Below are 27474 nucleotides of genomic sequence, written 5' to 3'. Positions count from 1 at the left end.
TTGTTTTTCCTGCAGGCTTAAATTCTCACCCTCGTAAAGTTCTTTTGTGTTTCTAATTGGAGAGAGCGGGTCATATCACTCTTCGGGGTCTTACCAAAAAAAAAAAAATTCAAATGCCCCGGTATTAACCCACTATCTCCCGCTTCTTTAATTAAAATGAGGAAATCAACAGGTCGCTCATTCATGCCGTTTTAAGTGAGAGTAGGATGTGATGACATCAGCACAACAGCTGGAGGAAAAAAATATATATAATTAAATATCGGAGAAGCCATTAAGAGCGAAACGACTGCCGAACATTCTTGTTTTTTTTTTCAAAAGCAGCGCCCCAAATGTCACGATCGCTCGGGGTTTCATTTGTCGGAAGGAAGTCTCATTTCAATAAAACGTGAACTCCCCATCCACGCACGTCATTGAAAAAGGCCAGACTGCCGGACACTTTACAGCATTACGATTTTATATTTTTTCTCTTATTCTTTTAAAGTGAGCAATTTTTGCTCGACTTGAACAAAGTAAAACTAATAATAATAATAATACCGCCTCCGCTTTGACGGCGGTGAAGACGAGTCCTCATCTCACCTATGCAGCCGCTAACGCAGAAAACGACTTAGCGATTTAGTTGTCTCGATTGCAAAGATGAGAGACATTGTGTGTAAAAACAGTTTTGGAGCCTTCCGATCGAGCAAGAAATCCCTGCAAAAAAAAATTGTTAGAAAATGCGCATTCGAGAAACGTATGCTAGAAACGTTACTCCCGGGATCGTAGAACAGTAGCAGCGAAGAGCGTCTCGTCAGGCTTGTGAAGGTTCCTCATACGCGGTGACGTAAGGCGGAGGGGGATGGGGGTGAGGTGGGGGGGAGAGTGGAGGGGGGGAGTGGCTGCTATATAATAGTTAACGCTCAGAAGTTTAGCCTGTCTCCTCTGCTGTGGGGCAGCTTCTCAGAACTTCTCCGTCACGGCAACTGGGAATCCAACCTTTCACAGGACCAAAAATATCACCATACAGAAAAAAAAAAAAAAACAGCTGAACATCTTAGTCTGAAAACATTTTTTCACAATGGATGATCATCGCAGATATAACTGCCAAACTTACTGTCAGACCTGCTTAGAAACTGGGAATATCAGCAGCACCTTCAAGGTAACAAAATTAAAAAAAAAAAAAAAAAAAGGAAAATAAAAAGTACCTTGACTTCTTGTGTAATATAGCGCAGCAGGCTGTGTTGTTGCTCCGTTTCTGCATACGCCAAAGTGCAGCGAGTGCACTTGCATTCTGAGAGAATTTCACGCTCATTTTGCAAAGCATTTCAATTTGGGACGTATCTTTTTTTTTTTTTAACCTTTTGTAATTCTGCTTTTGTGCGATAAACATGCATTTTTTTTTTTTTACTTTTCTCAACGAAAATAATACTACCAGATGGTGTGAATTTTTTAAAATAGATTTGCATTATAGTTGTTTTGCAAAGAAAAATAAGGGTTTGTTCAGGAATCAAAAAAAGCTGGTGATTTTATAACTTCTAAACAGAAGAGGGCGACTGAATTGCATTACACACAATCTCCGATCTCCAAAGGAGCTATGTTTTTTTTTTTTTTTTTTTTTGGAAAAGTGACACGGGCCAAAGCAGCTGCTACACTGCAAAAAACGCGACCAAAACAAGCCAAAGCTGGCTCATCACGGATTGCTCTTAATAATAAAGTGTATTGCGTAGGCCGGCGAAATGACATGGTGACTTTTATTTGTCTGTTTCTCTACAGTACCGATATTGTGTTGTGATTAAACTGTTTGTTTGCTGTTGGTTTTTCTTTTTCTGACTTTCTTGTATTTGTTTTTATTATTATTATTATTATTATTCGAGCTGCTGCATTTCATTCAACATGAATCAAACTTTTGTGGCCACCGAACGTTTCAGGCAAAGGTTATTCTAGTTCAGGTTGCATTTGTCTGCTACTCACTAGAAGAAGAATCGTTCAACGTAAACTTGTGTGCGCTAAAAAAAATAAAGAAAACATGATCTGGCATTTTAGCAAATTAGTGTCGAATTAAAAAAGTGTTAATGTAACTCATAAAGTAATAGCGCGATATTTTTTTTGTGGGGGGACCAGCTAAACCAGTAATTTGATCCAATGCGATAAAAATGCAAATGCCAAGTAATTCTCACTTAAGGTAAACATCAGTGCAGGCTGCTTTAGGTAAAAGGTTGTTATTGCTTTGTTCCTGGGGGGGTTGGTCATTTAGAGGATTTTCCAAGCTGTTGTTGTTCAGCATTTCTTTTGGCTGCTTATTTTAAGGCTTTTCTTAATGGATCGCTTCGAGATAAACGCGTAGATGTTTTCAACCCCCCATATGGATGACATGGCTACGTTAACTAGTTACGGGGTGAGCTTTCTTTACCCAAAGGCTGTGGTGGAGTACTCTCGGTCTTTGGAGCTGTTTATAACAATAAATAGTGACATTTTGATGATATAAGACAACATGTCATTTCAGAAATGTAAGAGACCCTTCTGATTTTCTTTTATTCTTCTTATTTCTCGTTGGCATCTCCTCACTCTGTTAGTTTCGTCTCCAGTTCTACTAAGAGAGAGAGAGCGAGCGAGCGCGAGAGAGAGAGAGCGCCAGAGCGGGCGAGAGCGCGCACGGTTGTAAATAAGCTACAAGCGAGATTCAAACGACTTTATTTCTCTTTAGATCAGAAGGACGACCACATCAAGACAGCTGCTGTTTTTCACGATCGTCCTGACCTTCTACATTGTGGATGTGGCTGATTCCTTCGCTTCGGCTGAGACGTTATGCGGCGGCGAATTGGTGGACACGCTGCAGTTCGTGTGTGGTGACAGGGGATTTTATTTCAGTAAGTATTGTTTGAAACGTTCGTCCTATTGTACCAAAAAGAGTGAGAAAAAAAGTGAGCCCGGCACGGTAGCTTTTTTTCATTCAATGCAAGCGCCGATCGCGTTTAGTGTCTTAGTACGAAGTACGCTGGTCGATTTTGTTGTAGCTGAATGAGCAGTTAACTATTAGCTAGAAATTTCGGGGACTTAAGCATGGGATCGGGGGACAGATGGGATCCTGTGGTATGAAAAGTAGTGTGTTGTAAGTTTAGGGTGAACCGTGCTTTTTATTAGTATAAAAGACCGTCAGTATGTTTTGCTGGACAATCGGTTTGCGCGCTGGACGGCAGAATGGAGTAGCCGCGCAGGTTGCTTAAGGGTAGGTCACCGCTGGGCTGACACGGTGTGCTTTATTTTATTGCTTCTGCAGCTGTTACATTCTACGTTTAAATAAGTGGTATAAACTGAAAAAAAGAAGGGGAGGGCAAACAATATCGGGAGTGGGGGCCCGCAGTCAGTATCTCTGTATGCTGTCCTGTTTTCACATATTCAGTATAGTGCAGAGCTTGCTAAATCAGTTATTTGCTAAAGTAACTAAAAGTCGGGGGGGGGGGGGGGCTTTAAAGATATGTGTGTGTGTGTCTGCGCGTGTGTGTGTGTGCGGAGGGGGGTGGGTAGGGGTTGTTCAGCCCTGCATGCAGACGATATTTGGCATGCAGGTATGCAAATAAATCCTTGCGATCTGCAAACTTTGGCTAAAGATCCTCGACCCCTGCAATTGTGCTGAATGGGCACATTTTCTCACTCGGTCTCCCGTGAACATGAAAAGGACGCACAAAGCTAAGGCGCACTGCTAAACGCACCACAATGGAGCGCTTGTTTACTTCCACATTCCGTCGGTGAAAGTAATACCAAGTAACATTCCAGTCTCCACTTCAAAAACGTTCCCAGGCTTTCTTGGAACTACACAATGTGGAGAGAGAGAGACACAGAGAGGGAGAGACAGATAGTTTGATCATGTTATAAACTATTTGATCCGAGCACGAGCTGAACCTAAAAACGATGATGATGATCCCTTTTTGTTTACCCGATAGAAATAAACCGAAAACTGCCGAGCCATCTGGTTCGTATACGTCTCTTTTGGCAAATTAGTATGCTAAAGCGTTTGAGTGTTCGGGTAATAGCAGGTCAACAAGCAGCCGCGTTACAAATGATAGTCGGGCTGCGCTGTTTTAAAACGGAGCTTAACTCGAGATAAAAACAGAGCGAAAACAAGGGGTGTCGCGGGGGAGGCTCAGGTTTCACAGGAATTACCAAGCATGTTTCGAGGAAATGCAAAACGTGACGTTTAGGAGGGGGGGAAAAGTGGCAATCGCAAAAAGAGTAGAGGAGGGTTTATTTATTTATGGGTGTTTGCAAAAAAAAAAAAAAAAAGAAGTTGCGCTGGAATGTCAAGTGGGAACTGCATCTCTAAAATCGGGGTGAATTATTGTCCTTAATAGTCTCCTCTTATACTCCTTAATGTTACAACTATCATGCTTTAATCTTTAAAATGGCAAAAAAAATGCAAAATAATCTTTGAAGATCATTAATTTTGTTTCCTTTAAAGTGTATATATACACATACAATGCCATTATGCACCCTGTAGGGGGCGTAACACAGCCTCAAACCCCAGACCCAACCACGCAGACTTCGTCCCAAGTTCAAACGTCTTTATTTATTGATTTTATTTATTTATTTATTTTTTTAGTCAGTCATTGTCCAACCTGCTATAGCCTAACACAGGGTCACGGGGGTCTGCTGGAGCCAATCCCAGCCAACACAGGGCGCTAGGCAGGAACAAATCCTGGTCAGGGCGCCAGCCCACCACAGGGCACACACTCGCACACCAAACACACACTAGGGCAAATTTAGGATCACCAATGCAGCTAACCTGCATGTCCTTGGACTGTGGGAGGAAACCCAGTCAGGCACAGGGCGGACCCGGGAAGCGAACCCATGTCGCCTTACAGCAAGGCAGCAGCATTTCCCATTGGGATTAATAAAGTATCTATCTATCTATCTATCTATCTATCTATCTATCTATCTATCTATCTATCTATCTATCTATCTATCTATCTATCTATCTATCTATCTATCTATCTATACCACTGCGCCACCGTGCTGCCCTTATTTATTTTTTAATTTGTATTTTTTATTATAAACTGCATGCAATATCCTTTCATAATTTTTACACTTTGTCCTTCCTTCACACCCAGCTCCAACTCCTCTAGTCAGGAGAGATGGCTCCCTTTGTGCCAGACCTGAGAGAGCTGCTGGTGCCACAACTTTAGGGTTACTGGGGAAGCACCTTCCGGGTCTGGTGGAAGCTTCCCCCAAAATCTTCCTCTGATGGCACCCACAGGACTACCAAAGGCTGTCCAACGGGACTACAATTCCCAGGCCACCCAGAGTGTGCACTTTTGTTGGCTCAAAAAAGGAAGCCTGCCACCTAGTGCACTGGAGGAGTTTAAAGACCTGATAGGCTGTCTCCCTCTGCCATTATATTAAGTGGGCCTCTTGGCCACACAAGGGGGCAGCCATGTCATCCAGTAAAGCTAATAATAATAATAATAAAAGTTTTTATTTATATGGCGCCTTTCTCATGCTGAAGGCGCTAATCTAACTGTGCCTTCATTTGCAATATTGTAATTAAAAGACGATAGGAACATAATAAAGGGTTTGGGACCAGTCGGGCCTCTGTTTAATGCTAGGCAAATAAAGAACACTAATGAAAAAGTCCAAATGAAAATCAATGAGGCAGACAGGATTGAAAATGCTTTCCATACCGGAGCTCCATTCTCTTATGAAGTTGTTCCAGTAGTCATCATTAACTTCCAGCGATGTTGTTTGTTTAAACTGCCCACATGGCGGAAGAATTGGAACCCACCGGGCGGCTAAACCGGAAGTGACGTCAATGTACATTGTGTGGCTATTGAAAGGACTGTGTTAGGGACCGTGTTTCCCCAGTGGGTGCTGTTAATGTGCTTACCTCGGTAGCATCACGCGGGACTTTGTGGGCTGGGGAGGAAGTGATTTCAAATGTTTCTTGTACTGCAGATGAAAAGGGAGATTGCATTAACAGCACCCCCTTTTGACTCGGTGTGGTATTGCTTACCTCACAAGAGCCCTTTAGATGATCCCTTGACTCTTGACTATGTGTATGTATGCATGCAGACACACTGTATATATGTATGTCTCTAATTTTCTTTGCATGGAAAACACTATCATGAGTTGCATAGATTGAGCTTTGTTCAGTAGTCTTGAAAACACAATTTAGATAAGCCAGTACCAGTCAATACATCTAGAAATACAAAGGAAGGACACATGACATCTGGAGGGCAGCACAACCACCAAAGTGGCTGATAACCTTTATGCCCTCCATTACCTACCGTCCTGAGGCATAACTACACTCTGTACCCCCCACCAGGTCTTTCCACAGAACCGTCTCCATTAATACTTGTTGATATGCCGTGATGGAAAGTCACTTCTTCATGCCACCAATGTCCACACAGGAAAGAGAGGGTCATGGCTACTACAGCTATCTTTCCATGTTACACGGTGGCCTTCATATCTATCTATGGAGTGCTCACTTGGACATGAAGAAGCCATTATTTATCGTATCTTTTTTTTTTTCCAAACATATGATAAAGAATATACTCATTCCTTGACCAATTTCAAGTATGTATTGTTTTTTAAGTGAACTGTATGTGCATGTATGGAAAATACACACCTGGAATTCTAACCTTTAAGTGGAGAAAGACAATAAATATGCAGCGTTAATACCAGCAGCCGACACCGCACCAGTTCCTCCGGTGCAGCCTTTACAACGTCCCCACTAAAATTTTCATAGTGGGCTTTGGGACCCTTCTAACATTCTAGTAGGACGCTGTGCTTCTGGTGAAGTTGCTGTCGTTGGACAGGAAACAGACATGTCAGTTAGCTTCCGGCATTTTGGCCCTGCTTCCCTTTTAATTCACCCCTTGTAAAGTTTAGCTCTATGATTTACACTCCTCACTATATATATATATATATATATATATATATATATTATAATATAAAAATGTATTGTTGTTGGGGTGCTCCATCAACCTGTACATTTTATTTTTTTGTTTTTTAGTGAGCGCTTACTCTGTTCCAGCTACTGAGGCCTTAATTAGATAAATAAAGCTCAATGCCTAATACAAAGAAGACCTTTCAGAGTCCTAAGGTCATTTTGACCCAACATTTCCAAATAGAATAAGCTCAACAAAAATGACCTCAAGTCTTTTGGCAAGTTCACTGTCTGTCCTTTATCTAACAGGGTTAGACACCCTCTTGTAATGCTAAACCCAGGGCAGCTCCTTTAGGAGTGAGAAGTGAATCAGTGGGCCCCTTTTATCTGGCTTTGGGGTCAGTTTGATCTGCAGAGAAAGTCAACACTCTGGTAGGGTCCATTTTTGGGCAGCTCAGTCTCCTGTAGATTATTTTTTATGGACCTCACTGGGTATGGCTTCCCTTTGGATGCTTCCAGTCCTGACCTGAAAAGCACACATCTAAAGGCATCTCGAGTCCATCATCTTTTTCTTCAGGGATTTATCTGTACTTTGGGTAGGTACCTCCTGAAGAGGTGTGACAAACTGTGTTTCGATATTTAGAAATACATCTGCCATTGCTATTGTGATAAGATTAACCTTTCTTTAACTGTGGGCTCGGAGAACAAATTCTTCTTCTTTATCTCTTTCCATCTCTATGTGGGGTCGATGTGCCTGGTCAATCCCCTCTAAACAGTTCAGTCCTGCACCTTCTCCCCAGGCAGACCTTTTCCTTCAAGTCTTCTTTTACTTTGTCCATCCAACTTCCTGTCAGCCTCCTCCACTTTCACTTCCACTGTACTTCCATTTCCTTTGTCTCTCTTCATTACATGTCCATACCATTTCCACATCCTTTCTTAGATATCTTAGCTCTCCCACTTTTGTTTTAGCTCTGATTGTCTCGTTTCTCAAGGCCACATAACATTAGACAACTTATGCAGAGATTTTCAGTTGCGGCCTTCATTTCCATAATCTTAGCAGTTCGGCGGTGTGCCAATGTGACATGTCCAGCAACTCACTCCAACTAGTCCGTGACTTGCCCTAACAAAATCAAATAGATCAGCAACTCGGTCATCAAGTTTGATATGCCTTGTGACTAGAAGTCACATGATGTGACATCAGCTTTCAGCCAGAACCTTTTAATAATGGAATGAATTACCGTATTTACTAGCGTATTAGTCGGGTCTTGAAATCAGAAAAATCGATCATAAAATCAGAATTTTTTTTTCTTCTTTCCTCCTATAATCTTACACCAGTTTCTCAGACACATCGAAAAATGTGGCAGCAGCGCAGTTAACAATTTCTTTTGTCACTTCAAAATCTTTTAATTTAAAACCAGCTTCATATTTTCTTCTGATCGAACGCTCTGTCGTAGATAAGTGATACTCTTACAATAAAGGTGTATGAGGGTGTGAGATACAAAGAACACTAAACAGTGCAAACGTTGCTTCAGAATAGTTTGGGTATTACCATGTGGTCACGTAGGCACAATACATTGGTTTGGATGGACGTGTGCTCCATGGTTACTCTCTCAGGTGGGCATTAACATATCATAATCTCTTGGACCAATAGCACGAGTTTTCCACATTCAGCTTATACGACCGACATTCTAAAATACCGGAAATTATACAGTAAAATCAAGCCCCGACTTATCCGCAGGAGAACTTAAATGCAAGTATATACAGTAATATATTTATATGTAAATGTACGAAATAAGAAGTAAAGGCAGTTTGAAAGTTACACGATATCTGCAGCCGATAGAAGCTGACGCAATATAACACATGACGTGCTAGTTAAAGCCAAGGTCAAATGAACATGAACACTCCTCTGCGGGATTGCACCATTGTTGAAAAACACGCGGTAGAGGGATTCCTGCTGAAATTCACCTTAGAGATGTTGGCTCGGTACAAAACTGAAAAAGGCATGACTCGGCGGGAAGTTTACGAATGAGTAGTTTGATTTTTAAGCAAGAAGAACAAGTGAAACCGATGAAGCTCGATGTGGTCGACCATCAACATTGTGCACACATTCCACATCGACACTGTGAATGCCTTCATCAGAGGAGACCCATTGATTACGTTGTCCGCTGTTGCTGTACATCAGTTATGGGTCTGCTTATGCCATAGTGCACAATGACTTGGGGGGGGTACCGTAAAGTCAAACAGCTTACTGATCTGCATAAGCCAACATCCTTGGGTGAATTTCAGCAGGTTTCACTCCCTCTGCCCAAAGAAATCTCAGTACAATGAGTTGGTCAACAATGGTGCAATCCTGCAGTGGAGTGTCCGTGTTGATTTGACCTTGACTTCGGCTAGACTAATGGCTGAGCGTGGTGCACACTGCGAGTCTGAATTATCCAAAAGCCACAGTAATCGTGTTGTATTGGATCAGCTTCCATCTGTGGTGGACACTGTGTAAGTTTCACCTTTTTGATTTACCTGTGTGTGTGATAGTCAAGTATCATTCCTTTACAAAACATCTTAAGCATTTGATAGTTTTCTCTTGGTATGACAATCCTAGGATTAGATCATCTGTCTATTTATTATGAAACGAGGCTTAATCCAGGTCAGAGTTGTGAGGGTCAGATCCTATCTTCTCTGCACCAGCTGTAACGCAGGAAACAACAATTATATGAGGTGCCAAGTAATGGGTAAAGTGAATATATACAGTACACTGAGTTTGGCTTTCTTTGGTCATAGATTATAAGACTTTATATTTTGTGTATGCTTCTTTATGTGTTGGGATTCATTGGTTTATTCAAATATATTTAATTTTCCACTGATTGTTTCTACCTTTCCTCATACAGGTAGACCACCAAGTAGATCCAACATCAGAAGGGCACAAAAAGGAATTGTTGAAGAATGTTGTTTTCGTAGCTGTGATCTCGGACTTCTCGAAACGTACTGCGCCAAACCTGCAAAGTCAGAACGAGACCTTTCTTCAACATCACCTCAAGTGATACCTGTTTTAAATAAGGTTAGTGACTTTTCTTGATATTTTTACTTTTGTCTCAAGAAGGGTACAAGTTCTTAATTTCTGTAAATAAGTAATTTTTTTCTCTTTGACGGTTAGATTAGATAGGAGTTATTAGTAGTGGAAAATAGAGATGTTGCTGAAAAGACTTAAGTTTTCTGGCATGAACATCTAAACGTTTGAGAGAGACAGTGTGAGACAATTTTCTAGTCATTAAAAAGGGAAACAATCTGACGATTTTCTGTATTTCAACAATTCGTCTCTCTCTGTTGGTGCTTTCCATCATCCAACTTTAAGTCAATTTTCTGATGCATACAATATCAGTTAAAGTCCTGTCTAGTCATAAAATAACACAAATGCAGCACTCGACACAACTTTTCCATCAATTTTCAGTCATAGCTTTCGTTTACATAATCCTAGTGAGTTGGAGTCTGTTAGCGATGTGCTCTGTGAAATGAGTCGTCTACACTGACATATCCAAACGACTTAATCCAACTTGTCTGCCATTCGTCCCAACAAAATCAAACAGGTTTCAATCAATCATATTTTTTATTTTTGTGTGTATTCCAACAATTCATCTGTTGGTTCTTCCTTTCATCTGACATAATCTGTCCTTTGGATGAGCCCTAAAACTGATGTCCTGACTCTTTGTGGTCGTAAAAGATTTCTGGTCATCCTTCATAAAGAGTAGGGTGTATCCCAATATCCAGGCTAAATTGTCCACCATGGCCTGGTAATTCTTGTGCCCTCCTTAATTGGCTATCTCTCTGACAACTTCACCACCTGATAGCTCATGTGTGGTCAGGATACTGGAGCAAAATGGCTACCGTTGCATCATCCAGGTGGATGCTTAACATTGGTGGAGTTTGAAGTGGTTCCCCACTCTCTTTGTAAAGTGCCTTAAGCAGTATATAAATGTAATTGTTTCTAATTTTCCTGTTTTCCGACACATACTTTGAGTAGACATTTTGTTTATCTAATATTGTCACACAACAACAACATTTATTTCTATAGCACATTTTCATACAAATAATGTAGCTCAAAGTACTTTCTTTTTTCTCTTTCTTCATCATGTAAAGTAAGAATTTAAAATAAGAGAACACTAATTAACACAGAATAAAAGTAAGGTCTGATGGAGGACAGAAAAAAAAAAAAAAAAACTCCAGCCGGCTGGAGAAAAATAAAATCTGCAGGGGTTCGAGGCCACTTATGCAACATATTGAATTTTTCTATGTGTCTGGTGGGATTTTGAAATTATGAGGAGATAAAGAAAGGGAAAGATTGATGTGCTGCAAAATTTTGGAATGCGTGTTTGGCTGCATTCTGATTGAACACCAGAGACAGCAAATTTAATGTTAAAAGTGCACATGTCCCATCAACCCAATGCTCTGTGCTCCGTCACGACTGTTTCACTGTCAGCATTTTCCCTGCGTTGCATATTCCCTCTCCATGATTGCTTTTGATTGCTTCTAGTTGGATGTACAGAACTACGCTTAGTATTTTTACAATTAAGAATATCTTTAAAGATATCACTTAGGTAGCGTCAGGAATTCTTGAAGTGTTTCTCTTATTTATTTAATATTTGGAGTTATTACTGTTGTTGTTTGAGATTTAACTTGAGAACATTCAGATCCGTTTTATTTTTTGGAACTATTACTGTTGTTATTCTCATTTTTATTGATGATTTTCATCAAGTTTGCTGATTGCAGTGTGAGGCATCACTCCTATAAATGATGTTGGTGTGCACAGATCTTTGTCTAAATTCTGAGTTGGTTATAAACACACAAGAACTAAGAGTTTTACACCAAACTAGACACACAAAATACAAAAAAAAAATTGGCAACAATTATTTTAGTAATTGACTTAAGAACAACATTTTGGTTTTGGTATATTTAAGAGAAAAGCAAAATAATCAAGGAGGACATGAAAAGAGAACGAGACAGGATGATGTATAAAAGTGTTGGGGTCTTCTCCGAGAATTCCATTTTAATAGCAACAATGCTAAATGAACGCAGTCAAAAAAACAAAGGGACTTTGAAGTAGGCAGTTCCAGGTTGGTGCTAATGTGGCTCCAGTAGTTTCTGGTCTGAAATTGAAAGCCCACTTCCAGATAATTCTGTTTTATGCAATTGGGACTTCTGAGCAAACCAACAGTGAAGTTACAGATCTTCTAAAGGTTCCTCCTGAGGAAGGAAAAAGGAAGAGAGGATAGCCATTGTGTGTCACCCAAACCCATCCACCATTTTACCGCTTGCTCAGAGTCTCCAGAGGTTATTGAGAAAGACCAGAAATAATCATGTGAGACGAGAACCATAGAAACACAAAACAATCTCTGCACAGGGGCAAACCAAATTACTATTGCTAAAGATTTTTGAAGTTTAGATACCAAAACACTGAACCACTGCAATATTTATAGTGTAACTACCACTTATTTCACAAATATGGAAACTGAGATTGCATGACACATCTCCTGTGTTGCATAAACAAAAGAACATAATGAAATAAATTAAAAAAAAAAAAAAACTTTGAGGAAACAAACAAGTGGTTAGAAACTCCCAAAAATTAGTTTCACCTAAAAAAAAAAAAAAAGATACAAAGATGAAGATTCGGAGCACCGAATGGAGATCCTTGTATATTATTATACACCAAAAAAAAAAAGGAAAGAAAAAAGTAGGTCACAAAATTCCATCCTTCAGACGGAAAGATGGCAGTGACGCTGGTGATGAGGCAGAAGGGGCAGGTTAAGGCGTCCCAACCCCAGAAGTGATGTTGTGTGTCGTTGGCCGAGGATTCCTCGGATCTGCGGAGAGAAGGAGAGGATAGGCTTTAGGACGTAGTGCCAACCTGCAACTTGGCATGAAATTGCAAGTTGACAAGCCCTGAAGCGTATGTGACATGACGAAGACACAAAATCTACAAATAAAAATGTGTAATAACTACACCCGCATGCTACCGTAAGTGTGTGCATGACAAAAGTTTGAACTGAGAGTATGACAAACATTTTGGTCTTGACAAAGCTGTAAGAACAGACTAGTGTGTATCATATGTTACGATGACACCTTTTATTAATTTTTTTTTTTTTATATAAAGTCTCCTGCCCAAAATAAAATTTATTTTGACTTCTTGTTAGAGTTTTTTGGCATAAGGAATTCAATGATGTAACTTATTTTGCAATCCAAGGTTTTTTGAAAAAGTTTGCCATATTTTAAAACTGTTCTTGGTGTTATTTTGAGAGTCATTCATTCAGACTTCAGATATTGACCCCTGCCTGTTATTGACCATGTCCATTCCTCCTGGTCATCACTCATAGTTTTTACTGACTACCTTCTCAGTTAGGACATCCTATATCTAAATGGATAAAGACTACCCTTTTGTGAAAAGCCCCAGATCTGTCCATCTGTCTGTTAGATAGTGTCTTTTACATCTGTCTATCTAATAAAACTTTCTTTTTCACAAGAAAGTACTTAATGTGTAGGCTATACAACTTTAACATTATCTATCTATCAATGTACTATATAGTGTCTTTTACATCTGTCTCTCATCTATCGATGTACTATATAGTGTCTTTTACATCTGTCTCTCATCTATATAGTACATCGATAGATGAGAGACAGATGTAAAAGACACTATAGAGACAGATGTAAAAGACACTATATAGTACATTGATAGAGATAGATAGATGAGAGACCGATGTAAAAGACACTATATAGTACATTGATTGATAGATAGATCGATAGATGAGAGACAGATGTAAAAGACACTATATAGTACATTGATAGATGAGAGACAGATGTAAAAGACACTATAAAGTACGTCGATAGATGAGAGACAGATGTAAAAGACACTATATAGTACATTGATAGAGATAGATAGATGAGAGACAGATGTAAAAGACACTATAAAGTATGTCGATAGATGAGAGACAGATGTAAAAGACACTATTGTACATCGATAGAGGTGAGACAGATGTAAAAGACACTAAAGTACGTCGATAGATGAGAGACAGATGTAAAAGACACTATAGTACATAGTGTCTTTTACATCTGTCTCTCTTATCCAATAAAACTTTCTTTTTCACAAGAAAGTATTTAACATGTAGGCTATACAACTTTTAATATCAAGATTCTAAAATGTCTTTCTTTGTTTGGGAAGTGAAAATGTTAAATTGTCAAGTTTGTAGAGTTTTCTAATAGAGTTACTAAAGCTATGGTTACCTAGGTAAGTGTTCACTGGTCTGACCTGCCACTTTCTGTTGTGTTTGAATTTGTAGGATATTTTAAAGAAGCCTGTGGTGACCAAGTATTCCAGATTGGACTTGTGGCAGAAAAAGGCTGCTCAGAGGCTCCGAAGAGGCATCCCCCCCATCCTCCGAACCAAGAAGCTCTGGCGACGAGCGGAAGAAATCCGAGCCAAGGAGCACACCTTGTTCCACCGGCCCCTCATCACGTTGCCTAGCCAGCTTCCTCTTATAGGGCAGTCTTCAACAGAAAAAGTCAGCCACGTATGAGTTGCAATTGTTTGCACAAAGGGCGATAAAAGCCAAGGGGATTATAGCTTTGTTCATGGCGTCCATTCTGTGGCATTGTTCTTGATCCCTCCCCCCACCACACATATACACGGCCTTTTTTTTTTTTTTTTTTTTTTTAAGAAAACAAACTGGAAAAAAGGTCACAAATTGAACAGAAGATGGTTCAGACAGATCTAGAAGAGGGAGAGAGAGAGAGAGAGAGGGTGGGATGAGGAGAGCAAAAGACCCAAGGAGTGTGAGGAGGTGTCACTCTTTTTTTAAAAGGGGGGGGAGGGAGAGTAAACCCCAAGAAGAATGGCTGTTGACTAACCAGTCAATGAAAGATCTTATTCCATACAAATAAAAGTCTTTGTGTTTTTAAAATCCATAATTATTTGCACCTATACCTATAAAAAAGGGATACACTTTTTAAGGAGTTTATATTATTTGTTAATTTAGATTCCTGATCCAGCACCTTCTAATCACATGAGAGAAAAAGGCAGACATTCAACATTGTGAAGAAAGTCTGCAGTTGCACATTGCCACGGATTACGTCAATATGTTTGTTTTTTAACCTAAAGAAAAGAAGGCACTATTTTTATATGAACAATACATTGTAGCTACAAACATGTTATGGTGCTAGCTTTGTGAACAAGCTTCAAGAAGAGAACGACGAAGATGCACGTTGTTTTGAAAAATTTTAGAACTTGAAGTGAACTTTCCGTTTTAGGAAAAGTGTGATTTTTGTTTTGTTTTTTTTTTCTATTGGTTTTCTTTTAAAATAGCTTGGTTTTGGCTGTGCAAAATAGGGATGTCACAGCATGCAGATATGGAGGTGTTCTACCGTTTTAAGATGTTAATACACTAATTTTTTTTTTTTCATTTTTATTTTTGAACACTGTCATTAGAGAAATTAAAAAAAAAAAGAAAAAAATAATGGCATCTGCTTGACGGGTGCCACTCCCTCTGTAAAATGAGCACCTGTTTTGCTTGATGCTGCAATGCGCTTTCAAATTTAGGGTCTTTATTGACATCCATTTTGAAAACCATCCACTCCCTGGTACTGTGACATTCCTGGTGCAAGATAGGCTTCTATTTTAAATGCACAAATTTCACTTCAAAGGGAAAAACAGCAATAATGTCAACTAACATTTTATCATCTATCACTAGTATTCATATGCTTTGCTTTGAGGGAGGTGGGGTGGGGGAGAGAAATAATAATAAAAATGAAAACAAGAAAAATATATACTTGAATATTTGTAATTAGTTTCCAGGGACATCATGGTATTTTTGTCTTAGTCTGAGCTGTATCTTGCATATTGAGCCGCCAAGCTTCCTTTTTTATCATTAAATACAAATAATGGCACTGTACAAAGGCATTATTTATTTTGTTATAAAATATATATATAAATATATATATAAAAAAATCGGTCCAAATAATATACGTAGCACTGATGCGCAACTGACAGATGAACTATTTTGTCAATTTTTTTATAAATATTATTAGTAATGCTTTTGTAGATGCTTTTTACCAAAAATGAAAAAAAGTAAAATTCAGACAAAGCCTACTACAGTTTATTGTATTTTTATTTTTTTAAATGTTCTTTTTTGCTGCAGTATCCTGACATTTATAGGCTTGTGATGTCATTATGGTAGATCTAGGTTTTTTGGCACATACCCTATTATTTCAATGTCACATTTACAATACTAGCTTAAAAAAAATAATAATCCAAATGAAATTATAATGGCAAAATTAACGAGTTCATAAAGTGATGAAGAGGAGGGATGGGAAATTGAATTTAAAAGAAGAAAAAAAAGACTGCTTTCTCTGTACTAGATCTGCCGACAAATTCTTCAAGCCACTTCCAGTATTTATTGCTGCAGTTTGAAAATGGGTTATTTAAATATGTTGATATTAATGTATAGCGTAACTTAAAAAGAAAAAATGAATAAATGAATAAATCCAGCCAACTGACCCTGTGGAAAAAGGTGGGCTGAGTTTGAATGTGTATAACTGACATGACTTATTATTTTACAATGTGGTTGCTGCAGCCTTCTCAGCGAGTAAGCCTCGAATAATGCACATTTATTTTGTGTTTTTATTGTTATTTTTTTGTCATTGTGGCCAGACTTGGCTTCACATTTTGTCAGAATTCTTTGCAATTATTTATTCAGAGCTTACTTCTGTGCTACTCCTTTCTGGCAACATATGGAATTATAAAATTATGAAAAAAAAAATTAAGTGATTTTATTTTTGTCTTTTTGTTTTAATATGTAACATCAATAATGAAAAAAAAATTTAAAAAATTAAAAAAACAAAAAAAAAAAAAACAAAAACAAACAAAAACAGTTACCAGTATTTATCCAATGGTTTTCAAAAAAAATCTCATTTTCATTTCAAATGAAGGGATTTGTCTGTAATTGCGCTCACATGGATAGCATTTAATGTTAATGAATTCAGTTAAATGTATGTGTTTCTCCTTAATTTAACCTATGCACACTAGACTTTAAGCGGGCAAAATTCACAGTTGATGTACTTTCATTTTAATATCAATAAAACAATTTATTGTTTATTCATAATGTGTCTTTATTTGCTTAGATGGTATAAAGTGAAAGAGTGGGGTGTCCGTCACACCCTGGAAGCACTGCCTAATTTTTTTCTTATTTTCTAAATTTAAGCCTCTCTAAATATCGGCCAAAAAAATGTGTGTTGGGTTAATCAGAATGTGTGCGTGGGTGGGCACTGTGATGGACCGATGCCTCATCGAAACTTGGCTTCAGCCTTTCATTAAACGAATTGTCTACACTAATACATTTTCGTTTAAAAACAAAGTCATTGCTCTCTTGTTTTCACCTTTCGTCCATACCATCCCAGAGTTTATAACGCCCAAAAACGGGAGACTTTTGAAAACCCTCTCCAGACCTGTACATTTCTGAAAATGCCAGCTCGGCACTGCAATGTAAAGAACATTCTAGACAAAAATGGGCTATTCAGCCCAACAAAGCTCATCAGTCCAATCCATTTATTTCTTCCAAAAAAACATCAAGTCGAGTTTTGAAAGTCTTACTGTCTGTCATGTTGACGGGTGAAAAGATCTGCAACACAGACTCGTAATCGCGCTCCAATTTGTTCATGCTTATTAACTAGCCTTTACTTGATTGGTCCTACTCATTCCAGTCTCTCATTCTCTGATTGGTCACCCTTCATGGGGGAAAAAAAAAATCCAACTCCAACACAGCGGACACAGAAGAGTTGCTTTCTATGAGGCTGGTTGTGTTGCTTGACTGTATGCATATAAATTGCATTTTATACGGTTTGAATTCTGTATACGTGCGTAAAAGTCAAGTCATTTACTGGGTTGCTAGAGTTTCAAGATAAATCCTGTGGCTGGCATTGTTACCATCCCTTCAAGGAATTTTCCATCAATGAGCACATGCCTAGTATAGTTGTTGTTATAGGGGAATGTCAATGTCGTACACGTTTTTGGTGAGGATGTGGATGGTGTGAAAACGCTAGAGACGTGGAGACGTTGTGAGGGTTAACGTTTTGTAAGCCTTTTTAACATGAAAAATGATTGTTACAAATTTCAAGAGTTGTTTCTTTAATAATAATATATTATTGTTGTTGTATTATTGTTTCTTTAATGATAATGTATTATTGTTAATGGCATAGTTGACAAAGTTGGTATTGTGTACTAAACGGAAGGCAATTCCTACTCATTCTAGTTTTGCGCTCAGTGGGGGAGCCGCCCCGGTTGCTTAATTTTTGGAGTTTAAGTTATGAGACTGACCTACCCCAACCACAAATGCTAACCTTAAAGTTAGTGGGGGTGGAGCATAGTTGCCTTCAGGTCCCTAATGGTAATGTCACCTTTGGGTGTCTAATCTTAAAAACAAAAATCCGATTTGCGTCAAAATAATAGAAAAGAGTACTAGCTGTCTGTGCCGTCCGTTTAGTACACAAGTACCACAAAATGTTTATAGACTCTTGATAGCTGGTTTATAAGGAAACCCTAAGCCAAAGTGTCACTGAAACTGTTAAGTAGTTAAATAGACAGGATCTTCTTCTTCTTTCGGCTGCTCCTGTTAGGGGTTGCCACAGCAGATCATCTTCTTCCATATCTTTCTGTCCTCTCCATCTTGTTCTGTGACACCCATCACCTGCATGTCCTCTCTCACTCTCTCACCACATCCATAAACCTTCTCTTAGGCCTTCCTCTTCTTCTCTTCCCTGGCAGCTCTATCCTTAACATCCTTCTCCCAATATACCCAGCATCTCTCCTCTGCATTTGTCCAAACCAACGCAATCTCGCCTCTCTGACTTTGTCTCTCAACCGTCCTACCTGAGCTGACCCCATAATGTACTCATTTCTAGTCCTGTCCATCCTCGTCACACCCAATGCAAATCTTTTCATCTTTACCTCTGCCACCTCCAGCTCTGTCTCCTGCTTGGATAGGATCCTTTGTGTAATTTTACATTACGTTTTTACAAGCATTCTACGAATACACGAAAATAGCATATTTAATATTTGAAGACCTCAACCCCAAAGCCTGCTAACTTCTAATAGTTTGGAGCAAATTTTTGAGTTTTGTCTGAAATTCTTTATCTCCTCCATTCACCAATTTTCTGAGCCTGGCTATTTAATTCAGGGTCACTATGAGTAGGTGTCCCAGAAACATCAGGCATAAAACGGGATCCCTGGATGGGACACTAATCCGTTCCAAGGCATCCTTACATCCATCCCCAGCAGTCAGTGCCCATGTGGGATGAAGCATCATACTATTGATAAGCACTCAATCAGCATCCATCTTTGAATGATCGGACTGGGAATCATGACCTCTATGTCAATTAAACCTGCTGAAGTAAAGACATGCCCCCATAGCCCATGCGGCTCCAGTCATTCTAGCACAGTGTAGGTGGGTGAGGTAAATGCATTGCAGTTTGATTATTTAACAGTGCTACACTCTGTCCAGGTGAAATTAGCCAGACATCGCAAGGGGTTCTCTAACACAGACACCAATGCAGCAATGTCTTACCCAATCTACCCAATCCATGTTACTGTCCTCCTGGACTCACACCTAAAAATCCTGTGGCTCTTAGTGGAAAAGAAGCAACATGGATTGCTGAGCAAAAAAGGATATTCCTGAAGCACTGGATTCCAGGATTCCGGATTTTCATTGTGGTGTCGTATCATCTCTGTATCACTTGATACGAGAGATTTTCTCTTTAACTTTACTACACGCTCTCAGTGGTTGTTAACAGCAAACGCATATCCCACTTCTTACACCAATGCAATCACTTTTGAGCAGGCCTGCTGAAGTTTGTTTTGCTAATGGTTTTGGGCCTACAACCTTGTGTTCCCCAGCAGAAAAATGTGACCTAGCCAGTTGAGCTAAAGGAATGCTTGTAAAGGGAAATACTTTTTCACTGTTGTCTGGTGATATATTTGCGTCATTTATTGCAAAGGTGCACTCTGTTACATAATCTACTTAACTGACCTCACACCACGAATCATCTGAGTTCACAGATTTGCAGTATGGTAACTGCCTGTAGCCAGCTCTGAACCAGCAACATCTAGAATACAAAAGGCCCTCAGAAGCAGTTTCTTTACGGCATTGGCTAATGGAGGATGCCTGACCTTGCCAGGACAGATACTGCTTCTGAACACTGTGACCGGAGAGCTTCCTGCTGACGTCAGCTGAGTTCTTTCTTTCACTCACCCAGCTGTCACCTTACTTTGCTGCTCAGTCACACTACAGTTGTGGCCAAAAGTTTTAAGAATGATGCAAACCTTCATTTTCACAAAGTTTGCTGCCTCAGTTTTGATGATGGCAATTTGCATAGACTCCAGAATATTCTGAAGAGTGCAATTAATTGCAAAGTCCCTCTCTGCCATGAAAATGAACTTAATCCCAAAAAATCCATTTCAGCCCTGCCACCAAAAGACCTGCTGATGTCATTTCAGTGATCCTCTCGTTAACATAGGTGAGAGTGTCGACGAGGATGAGGCTGGAGATCACTCTGTAATGCTGATTGAGTTAGAATAGAGAGATCTAATTGTTGTGAAGAAGGCTTCAGGGCGCCCAAGAAAGTCCAGCAAGCGCCAGGACCATCTCCTAAAGTTGATTCAGCTGTGGGCACCACCAGTGCAGAGCTTGCTCAGGAATGGCAGTAGGCAGGTGTGAGTGAGGTGAACTCTTTTGGAGGATGGCCTGGTGTGTCAAGAAGGGCAGCAAAGAAGCCACCAATAAAAACATCAGGGACAGACTGATATTCTGCAAAAGGGACAGGGATTGGACTGATGAGGACTGCTGGGGTCAAGTCATTGTCTCTAATGAATCCCCTTTCTGATTGTTTGAGGCATCCAGAAAAAAGAAAGGTGAGCGGCGCTACCATCAGTCCTGTGTCATACCAACAGTAAAGCATCCTGAGACCATTCATATGTGGGGTTGCTTCTCAGCCAAGGCAGTGGACTCACTCACAATTTGGCCTAAGAACACAGCCATGAATAAAGAATGGGACCAAAACATCCTCCGAGAGCAACTTCTCCCAACCATCCAAGAACAGTTAGATAGATAGATAGATAGATAGATAGATAGATAGATAGATAGATAGATAGATAGATAGATAGATAGATAGATAGATAGATAGATAGATAGATAGATAGATAGATAGATAGATAGATAGATACTGACTAACTATGCCTTTGCCAGCATGATGGAGCACCGGACCAAAATGCAAAAGAGATAACTAAGTGGCTCGGGGAACAAAACATTAACATTTTGGGTCTATGGCCAGGAAACTCCCCAGACCTTAATGCCATTGAGAACTTGTGGTCAATCCTCAAGAGGTGGGTGGACAAACAAAAACCCACCAATTCTGGCAAAATCCAAGCATTGATTATGCAAGAATGGGCTGCCATCACTCAGGAGTTGGCCCAGAAGTTGATTGACAGCCTGCCAGGGCGAATTGCAGAGGTCATGAAAAAGAAAGAAGGGCCAACACTGCAAATATTGACTCCGCACATAAACTTCATGTAATTGTGCAATAAAAAATTTTGAAACTTATGAGATGCTTGTATTTCTACTTCAGTATACCATAGTAACATCTGACAAAAAGATCTAAAAACACTGAAGCAGCAAACTTTATGAAAACCAATACTTGTGTCATTCTCAAAACTTTTGGCCATGACTGTACAATTTCATTGTAGGACACTGCAGTATATATATATATATATATATATATATATATATAGTATATAATATGGAAATAAATGAAACATGTGAAGTGTGTTCAGCTTTGCAGTTTTTTTCCCCTTTTCCATCCATGTATCCAATGTCATTGCATGCAAAATTCAAGCCCTCCTGTTATAATGGGTGTATTTCCTTTAACTTTTTCTGGGGTTAAAGCAAAGGATCTGGAAAAAGTATACATCTAAATTGGATTTTTAGAAGTTATAATGTAATCCCACGAAGTGCTACCATTTTCCAACAATGGTGTCATTTGTTGCCACGATGATCACACTCTCTAGAAATGTGCAACAATTAATTGTTTTTTATTATTGTAGCTGCAAAACAATGTGTGGCTATGGCAGTAACTTACGCGTGTCCGGTCCTTGAACGTTTCATTTATCCATTCTGTTATTCTGTAAATCAAACAACGTTTATTTTCCATCAGCTATAAAATTAAACTTAAGACAGACACATTAAGAAAACTGGGTGCTTCCATGGCCTTATCAATTCACACACAAACTTACATTACTGTTTTAAATCTCACGAGCCATCAAAGATAAACCTTACAGCAGTAAAATTTTAATATGGGTCAAAAAATAAACCAAATTCTCAATTTTATCTCAGTTGAATCTCAGGTGACATTTTTGTCTGCAGTAACTTGTTTCTCCTAAGGAATTTTAGGAGAAACGTCTGAGACAAAGTTGATTCTTAAAAGAAACATAAGCAAGAATCAGTTTTAAGTCCCATAAGCCATCAAAGATCAACCTTTGAGCAGTAAAAATTTCCTATGGGTAGTTCCCAATAACCCCTGCAACCCAGTACCCCTTCTTAAAGAAACAATACCCCATTAAACCTGAATCATTATCTACCCCTTGTGGACCTCCAAGGCGGGCACCATCGCTCCAGCCCAACACAGACAGGTACAGGAGGCACAAGTGCAAGCACACACTTTTATTTTTCTTTTCTCCCTTGTGGGAAACGTTTACCCCATTCCCCACAAGTATAACACAGTTCCCAGCACAAGCACAATACACAATCCTTTCTTCCTGTTTTCCTTTTTCCTCCTCTGTTCCTTCAGTCAAGCTTCGTCTCCCTCCTTCCGACTCTGGCTCTCCAAGTAGTGTCAGCTGGCCCCTTTTATAAGGCATCCAGAAGTGCTCCAGGTGCTCGTTGCAGCGGACAAGCTGCACTCCAGGGTTCAGCAGTAACTGCAGCACCCCCTGGCAGCGCCCACGGATCCCAACAGGGCTGTATCCAACTCCAACTCCCATGGAGCCCTACAGGAGTCCGAGGCACCACTGCAACCCAGACGGGCTGCTACCTAGTGCTCCGAGGGAGGTAATGTTCTGGATACGCTTCATCACCCAGTCCTTCCAGTGTGAAGGTGTCACAGATGGGCAAAGGGCCTGGCCACAAACCACACCCTATTCTTAATACATAAACTAATCTTGAACTACAAAATAAATTGAACATACTGTAGCTTCAAATTAACAAAACATAAAAATGTTAATACAAAACTTGGCTCATACAATCTTTCTGCACTGCACCGTGTTTATGGACGATTACTTATTGAAGATTTTGTGAATGCACCACACTACTGGACACAGCTTGACTGTTTTGCACTTTTTGCACAATTTGTACTTGATGGAGACGGTGAAACTGACCATAAAACAGAAGACAGAGCTGGAGGTGGCAGATTTAAAGATGTGCATTGGGTGTGACGAGGATGGACAGGATTAAAAATGATGACAGTAGAGGGTCGGCTCATGTTGGATGGTTGGGAGAAAGGAGAGATTGCATTGGTTTGGACATGTGCAGAGGAGAAATGCTGGATATATTGGGAGAAGGATGTTAAGGATAGAGCTGCCAGGGAAGAGAAGAAGAGGAAGGCCTAAGAGAAGGTTGATGTGGTGAGAGACGGCATGCATAGTGATGGATGTAACAGAACAAGATGGAGAGGACAGGAAAGTATGGAACAAGATGATTCACTGTGGTGACCCCTAACGGGAGCTGCCAAAAGAAGAGCAGGAGGAGAAGAAGAAGAAGAAGCACTAGTGTCCTCACTTATATCATTCCATTCTTGGCTATGAACTTCTGATGCTTCTAACAATGGACGGTGCCCACCCATGACTGCGGGCACAGAACATCACAGAAAATTGTGTTTTTCTTTGGGTCCCACGGCCTACAATTATACAAGGTGGCATTGTCAAAATATTAGGAGCCTGGTTGTGACATAATAACATTTTCAATAACCCCCAACAATGGAAATTCAAAAAAGTGCTGAGTGTTTGAGTGTTCTGTTAATCTTTCCAGATAGCTTCAATGGGTAACAGGATCAGAACAGATGCCAAAGTATAAAGATTTGGGAACACAAACCCCGCTGTTCTGAGTCTGAGGCACATGTAAGTAATGAGCAGTTTTAACCCCCTGACACCACCCCGCCCCATCCCAAAAAAAAAAAAAAAAAATTATGGTCAATAAGCTTCCATATGTCAGTTATTCAAAGTCTCCAGAGTTTTAAGAAATGAAAGCTTACAAGCACAGGGATGAAAGTTAAAAGCTCCTCCAAACTGGCAGAGCATTACGTCATTGGAGAACATGACCTATAAAATTTTTAACTTGAAAAATGACATATTGTGAATATAAAGTGAGTGCAGAAGAAAATGTGCTATCTGTGAAAAGATGCCATGTCAGCTTCAACCAAAGATGGCATACTGGTGATTCCACACCAGTGAACTAGAAGTGGTAATGCAGCTGTCAAGTGCAATAGATGTTGCTGAACTAAGAAAATGAATATTCAAAGGCAGTGAACTGCAGAGAAAAATTGTGTGCTACAGTATTGCACACTGGTATTAATATTGTTTTATAAAATCAATAAAGTGACTGACTAACACAGTACACACTACTATTTTAGGGGCCTTTACATCATAATTTGGTGATATTTTGCAGAAATTAGTTTAATGGGAACGGAGGAGCTATGCTGGGCTGAAAGGTCAGCTCATGTTAAAGATTTCATTATATTCCAATTATTTAGGGTTGATACAGCAAAAGTGCTGAACCCAATTGTAGCTCAGGGTGCAGGGTGACGTTAAATTGGTCCTGTATAAGTGAGTATGAGTGTAGTGCAGGAGTGTTGTGGTCGTCCGACGTAATGACAGCCTTGCAACTGAAGAACTTTTGGGGTGCCTACCCGGCCGTCTCCATTTACTTTGAGTCTCAGCACAAAAACAAACACACAATGGAGTAAAAGGGAAACAAAAACAGTTGCCACGTAAAGTAAGTGGTGGCCGTTAATCAGGCTATTTAGTCTGGTTCAGCAGATTCGAGGAGCTCCTTCACTCTGGTCAACTCTTGCAGAAGTGACACCTTCTTCTGGGCAGTCACAGGGACCAGAAGGGGTGGAGTCAGGTGCTCTCACTGGGCGGTTTTCTCAGCACTGTGGAAGAAAAAAAGGACAAGAAAGTTAGCAGCAGCACCCCCTCTGGGCCCAGGGTGGTATCACATACCCGGGAATAACTCGGATGGCGATAATCTTGCGTGACAGTATTTGGTGTGACAGACTGGGATGGTTTCTACCTTTCATTAACTGCTGGCATGAAAGGCTTCAATCCCCACAGACCCTGAAACAGATGTTCAGGACGTTTAGGTCTTTATTTATTTAATACTAGCTGTCCCTCGCGGCTCTACCCGCATTAGTAGTGAAACAGGACAAACTTTACAAATCAATAAACAAACAGGTATCGCTAGCTAAGCGCAGGCAAAGCGTGCCCCAAAACGTGGTTAGGGGTAGACAGATTTGAACGGAGTTTGGCGCATGAGTGAGGAGGTGCCCGACCGGCTCCCCTCTCTTAACGTCCCGCTTCCCCATCCCCTCGGCCCGCTGCCTCTGTCTCGAATTAGCGTGAATATATCGCTTTTGTATGCGAACAATGATACTTAGCGCAATAAAAGAAGTCGTATTGGATATTGTATGTGGCCAGTAGGGGACATCTCAGGATCCCAAAACCTTGACAAAGCTGCAGAAATACTAGTCACAGGTTCAAATAACCTTTAGATGTGAAGATTGTACCTTGAATGCCCACAGACAACTCACAATACACCAAAACTGTAAATTGTAGACGCATCAGGTGAGTTTCATGTAACTGTAAGATGTCTCCACACATACCGCTTAGAATTAAGCCCAAAAAGTTCTATCTTGGTCTCATCAGACCAGAGAATCTTATTTCTCACCATCTCAGAGTCCTTCAGGTGTCTTTTAGCAAACTCCATGCGGGCTGTCATGTGTCTTGCACTGAGGTATGTGTGGAGACAACCAGGCACTGCTCATCACTTGTCCAATACAGTCCCCACAGTGAAGCATGGCGGTGGCAGCATCATGCTGTGGGGGTGTTTTTCAGCTGCAGGGACAGGACGACTGGTTACAATCGAGGGAAAGATGAATGCGGCCAAGTACAGGGATATCCTGGACAAAAACCTTCTGCAGAGTGCTAAGGACCTCAGACTGGGCCGAAGGTTTACCTTCCAACAAGACAATGACCCTAAGCACACAGCTAAAATAACGAAGGAGTGGCTTCACAACAACTCTGTGACTGTTCTTGAATGGCCCAGCCAGAGCCCTGACTTAAACCCAATTGAGCATCTCTGGAGAGACCTAAAAATGGCTGTCCACCAACGTTTACCATCCAACCTGACAGAACTGGAGAGGATCTGCAAGGAGGAATGGCAGAGGATCCCCAAATCCAGGTGTGAAAAACTTGTTGCATCTTTCCCAAGAAGACTCATGGCTGTATTAGCTCAAAAGGGTGCTTCTACTAAATACTGAGCAAAGGGTCTGAATACTTAGGACCATGTGATATTTCAGTTTTTCTTTTTTAATAAATCTGCAACAATTTCAAAAATTCTTTTTTTTGTCTGTCAGTATGAGGTGCTGTGTGTACATTAATGAGGGAAAAAATTAATTTAAATGATTTTAGCAAATGGCTGCAATATGACAAAGAGTGAAAAATTGAAGGGGGTCTGAATACTTTCCGTACCCACTGTATTTATTATTAATAATCATTTTGTATTTAAATTTTATTGAATTTTTTAAAAATCAAATAACACTCCATACACATAACTCGAGTTTTACAAAAAGAAAAAGGTTTGAAACAAATCAACCCCCACCCCTGAGAAAGAGAGTTAGGCCAGGAGTGTAACACTTTATGCTAGTAAAGACAAATGATTAGATAAAATAATAAGCGAATAGAGATAAATGGAGTAAAAGAGGGGAGAGAACCTGCTTCCTCAATTTAAATGCTTATTCTAAAATGTTATTCATTAGATCCTGTCAGGTTTTGAAAAAGTTTTGTACAAATCCTCTAAGTGAGAATTAGATTTTTTCCAGTTTCAAATAATATAAAACATCAGTTATCCACTGACTTAGAATAGGAGAGTTAGGATTTTTCCGAATGAGTAAGATAAGTCTATGTGCCAATAGTGTAGTAAAAGCAATCACAGTTTGTTTGTCCTTCTCCACTTTAAGCCCCTCTGTGAGCCCACCAAACACAGCTGTTAATGGGTTAGGAGGGATTGTGACACCAAGGCTGTCTGAAAGGCATTTAAAGATTTTGCTCCAAAATTATGTTAATTTGGTGCAGGCCCAAAACATGTGACCCATTGAGGCCAGAGATTGATTGCAGCGTTTGCAGGTTGGATGTTGGTCTGGAAACATTTTGGACAATTTTAAGAGAGCTGTGCTCGATATATAATTTTAAGTTGAATAATTCTATGCTTTGTGCATATGGAGCTCGAGTGAATTCTGTATCCTTTTCTGAAATATTGAGTGAG

General features: G+C 39.9%; 1 protein-coding gene across 1 annotated transcript; it reads left to right on the top strand.

Moving 5' to 3' along the window:
- The first annotated feature begins 904 nt into the window (after positions 1-904).
- Positions 905-16995, top strand: igf2b (insulin-like growth factor 2b). Its single transcript, XM_028793520.2, has 4 exons — positions 905-1135; positions 2681-2843; positions 9742-9911; positions 14179-16995. The coding sequence occupies exons 1-4, from the start codon at positions 1055-1057 to the stop codon at positions 14413-14415; spliced, it is 651 nt and encodes a 216-aa protein (XP_028649353.1). The 5' UTR covers positions 905-1054; the 3' UTR covers positions 14416-16995.
- Positions 16996-27474: the final 10479 nt, after the last annotated feature.

Source organism: Erpetoichthys calabaricus, chromosome 2, assembly GCF_900747795.2.
Source record: "Erpetoichthys calabaricus chromosome 2, fErpCal1.3, whole genome shotgun sequence".
NCBI classification, from domain to species: domain Eukaryota; kingdom Metazoa; phylum Chordata; class Cladistia; order Polypteriformes; family Polypteridae; genus Erpetoichthys; species Erpetoichthys calabaricus.
The sequence above is the reverse complement of the archived record's forward strand: the minus strand, read 5'-3'. Positions and strand labels throughout refer to the sequence as shown.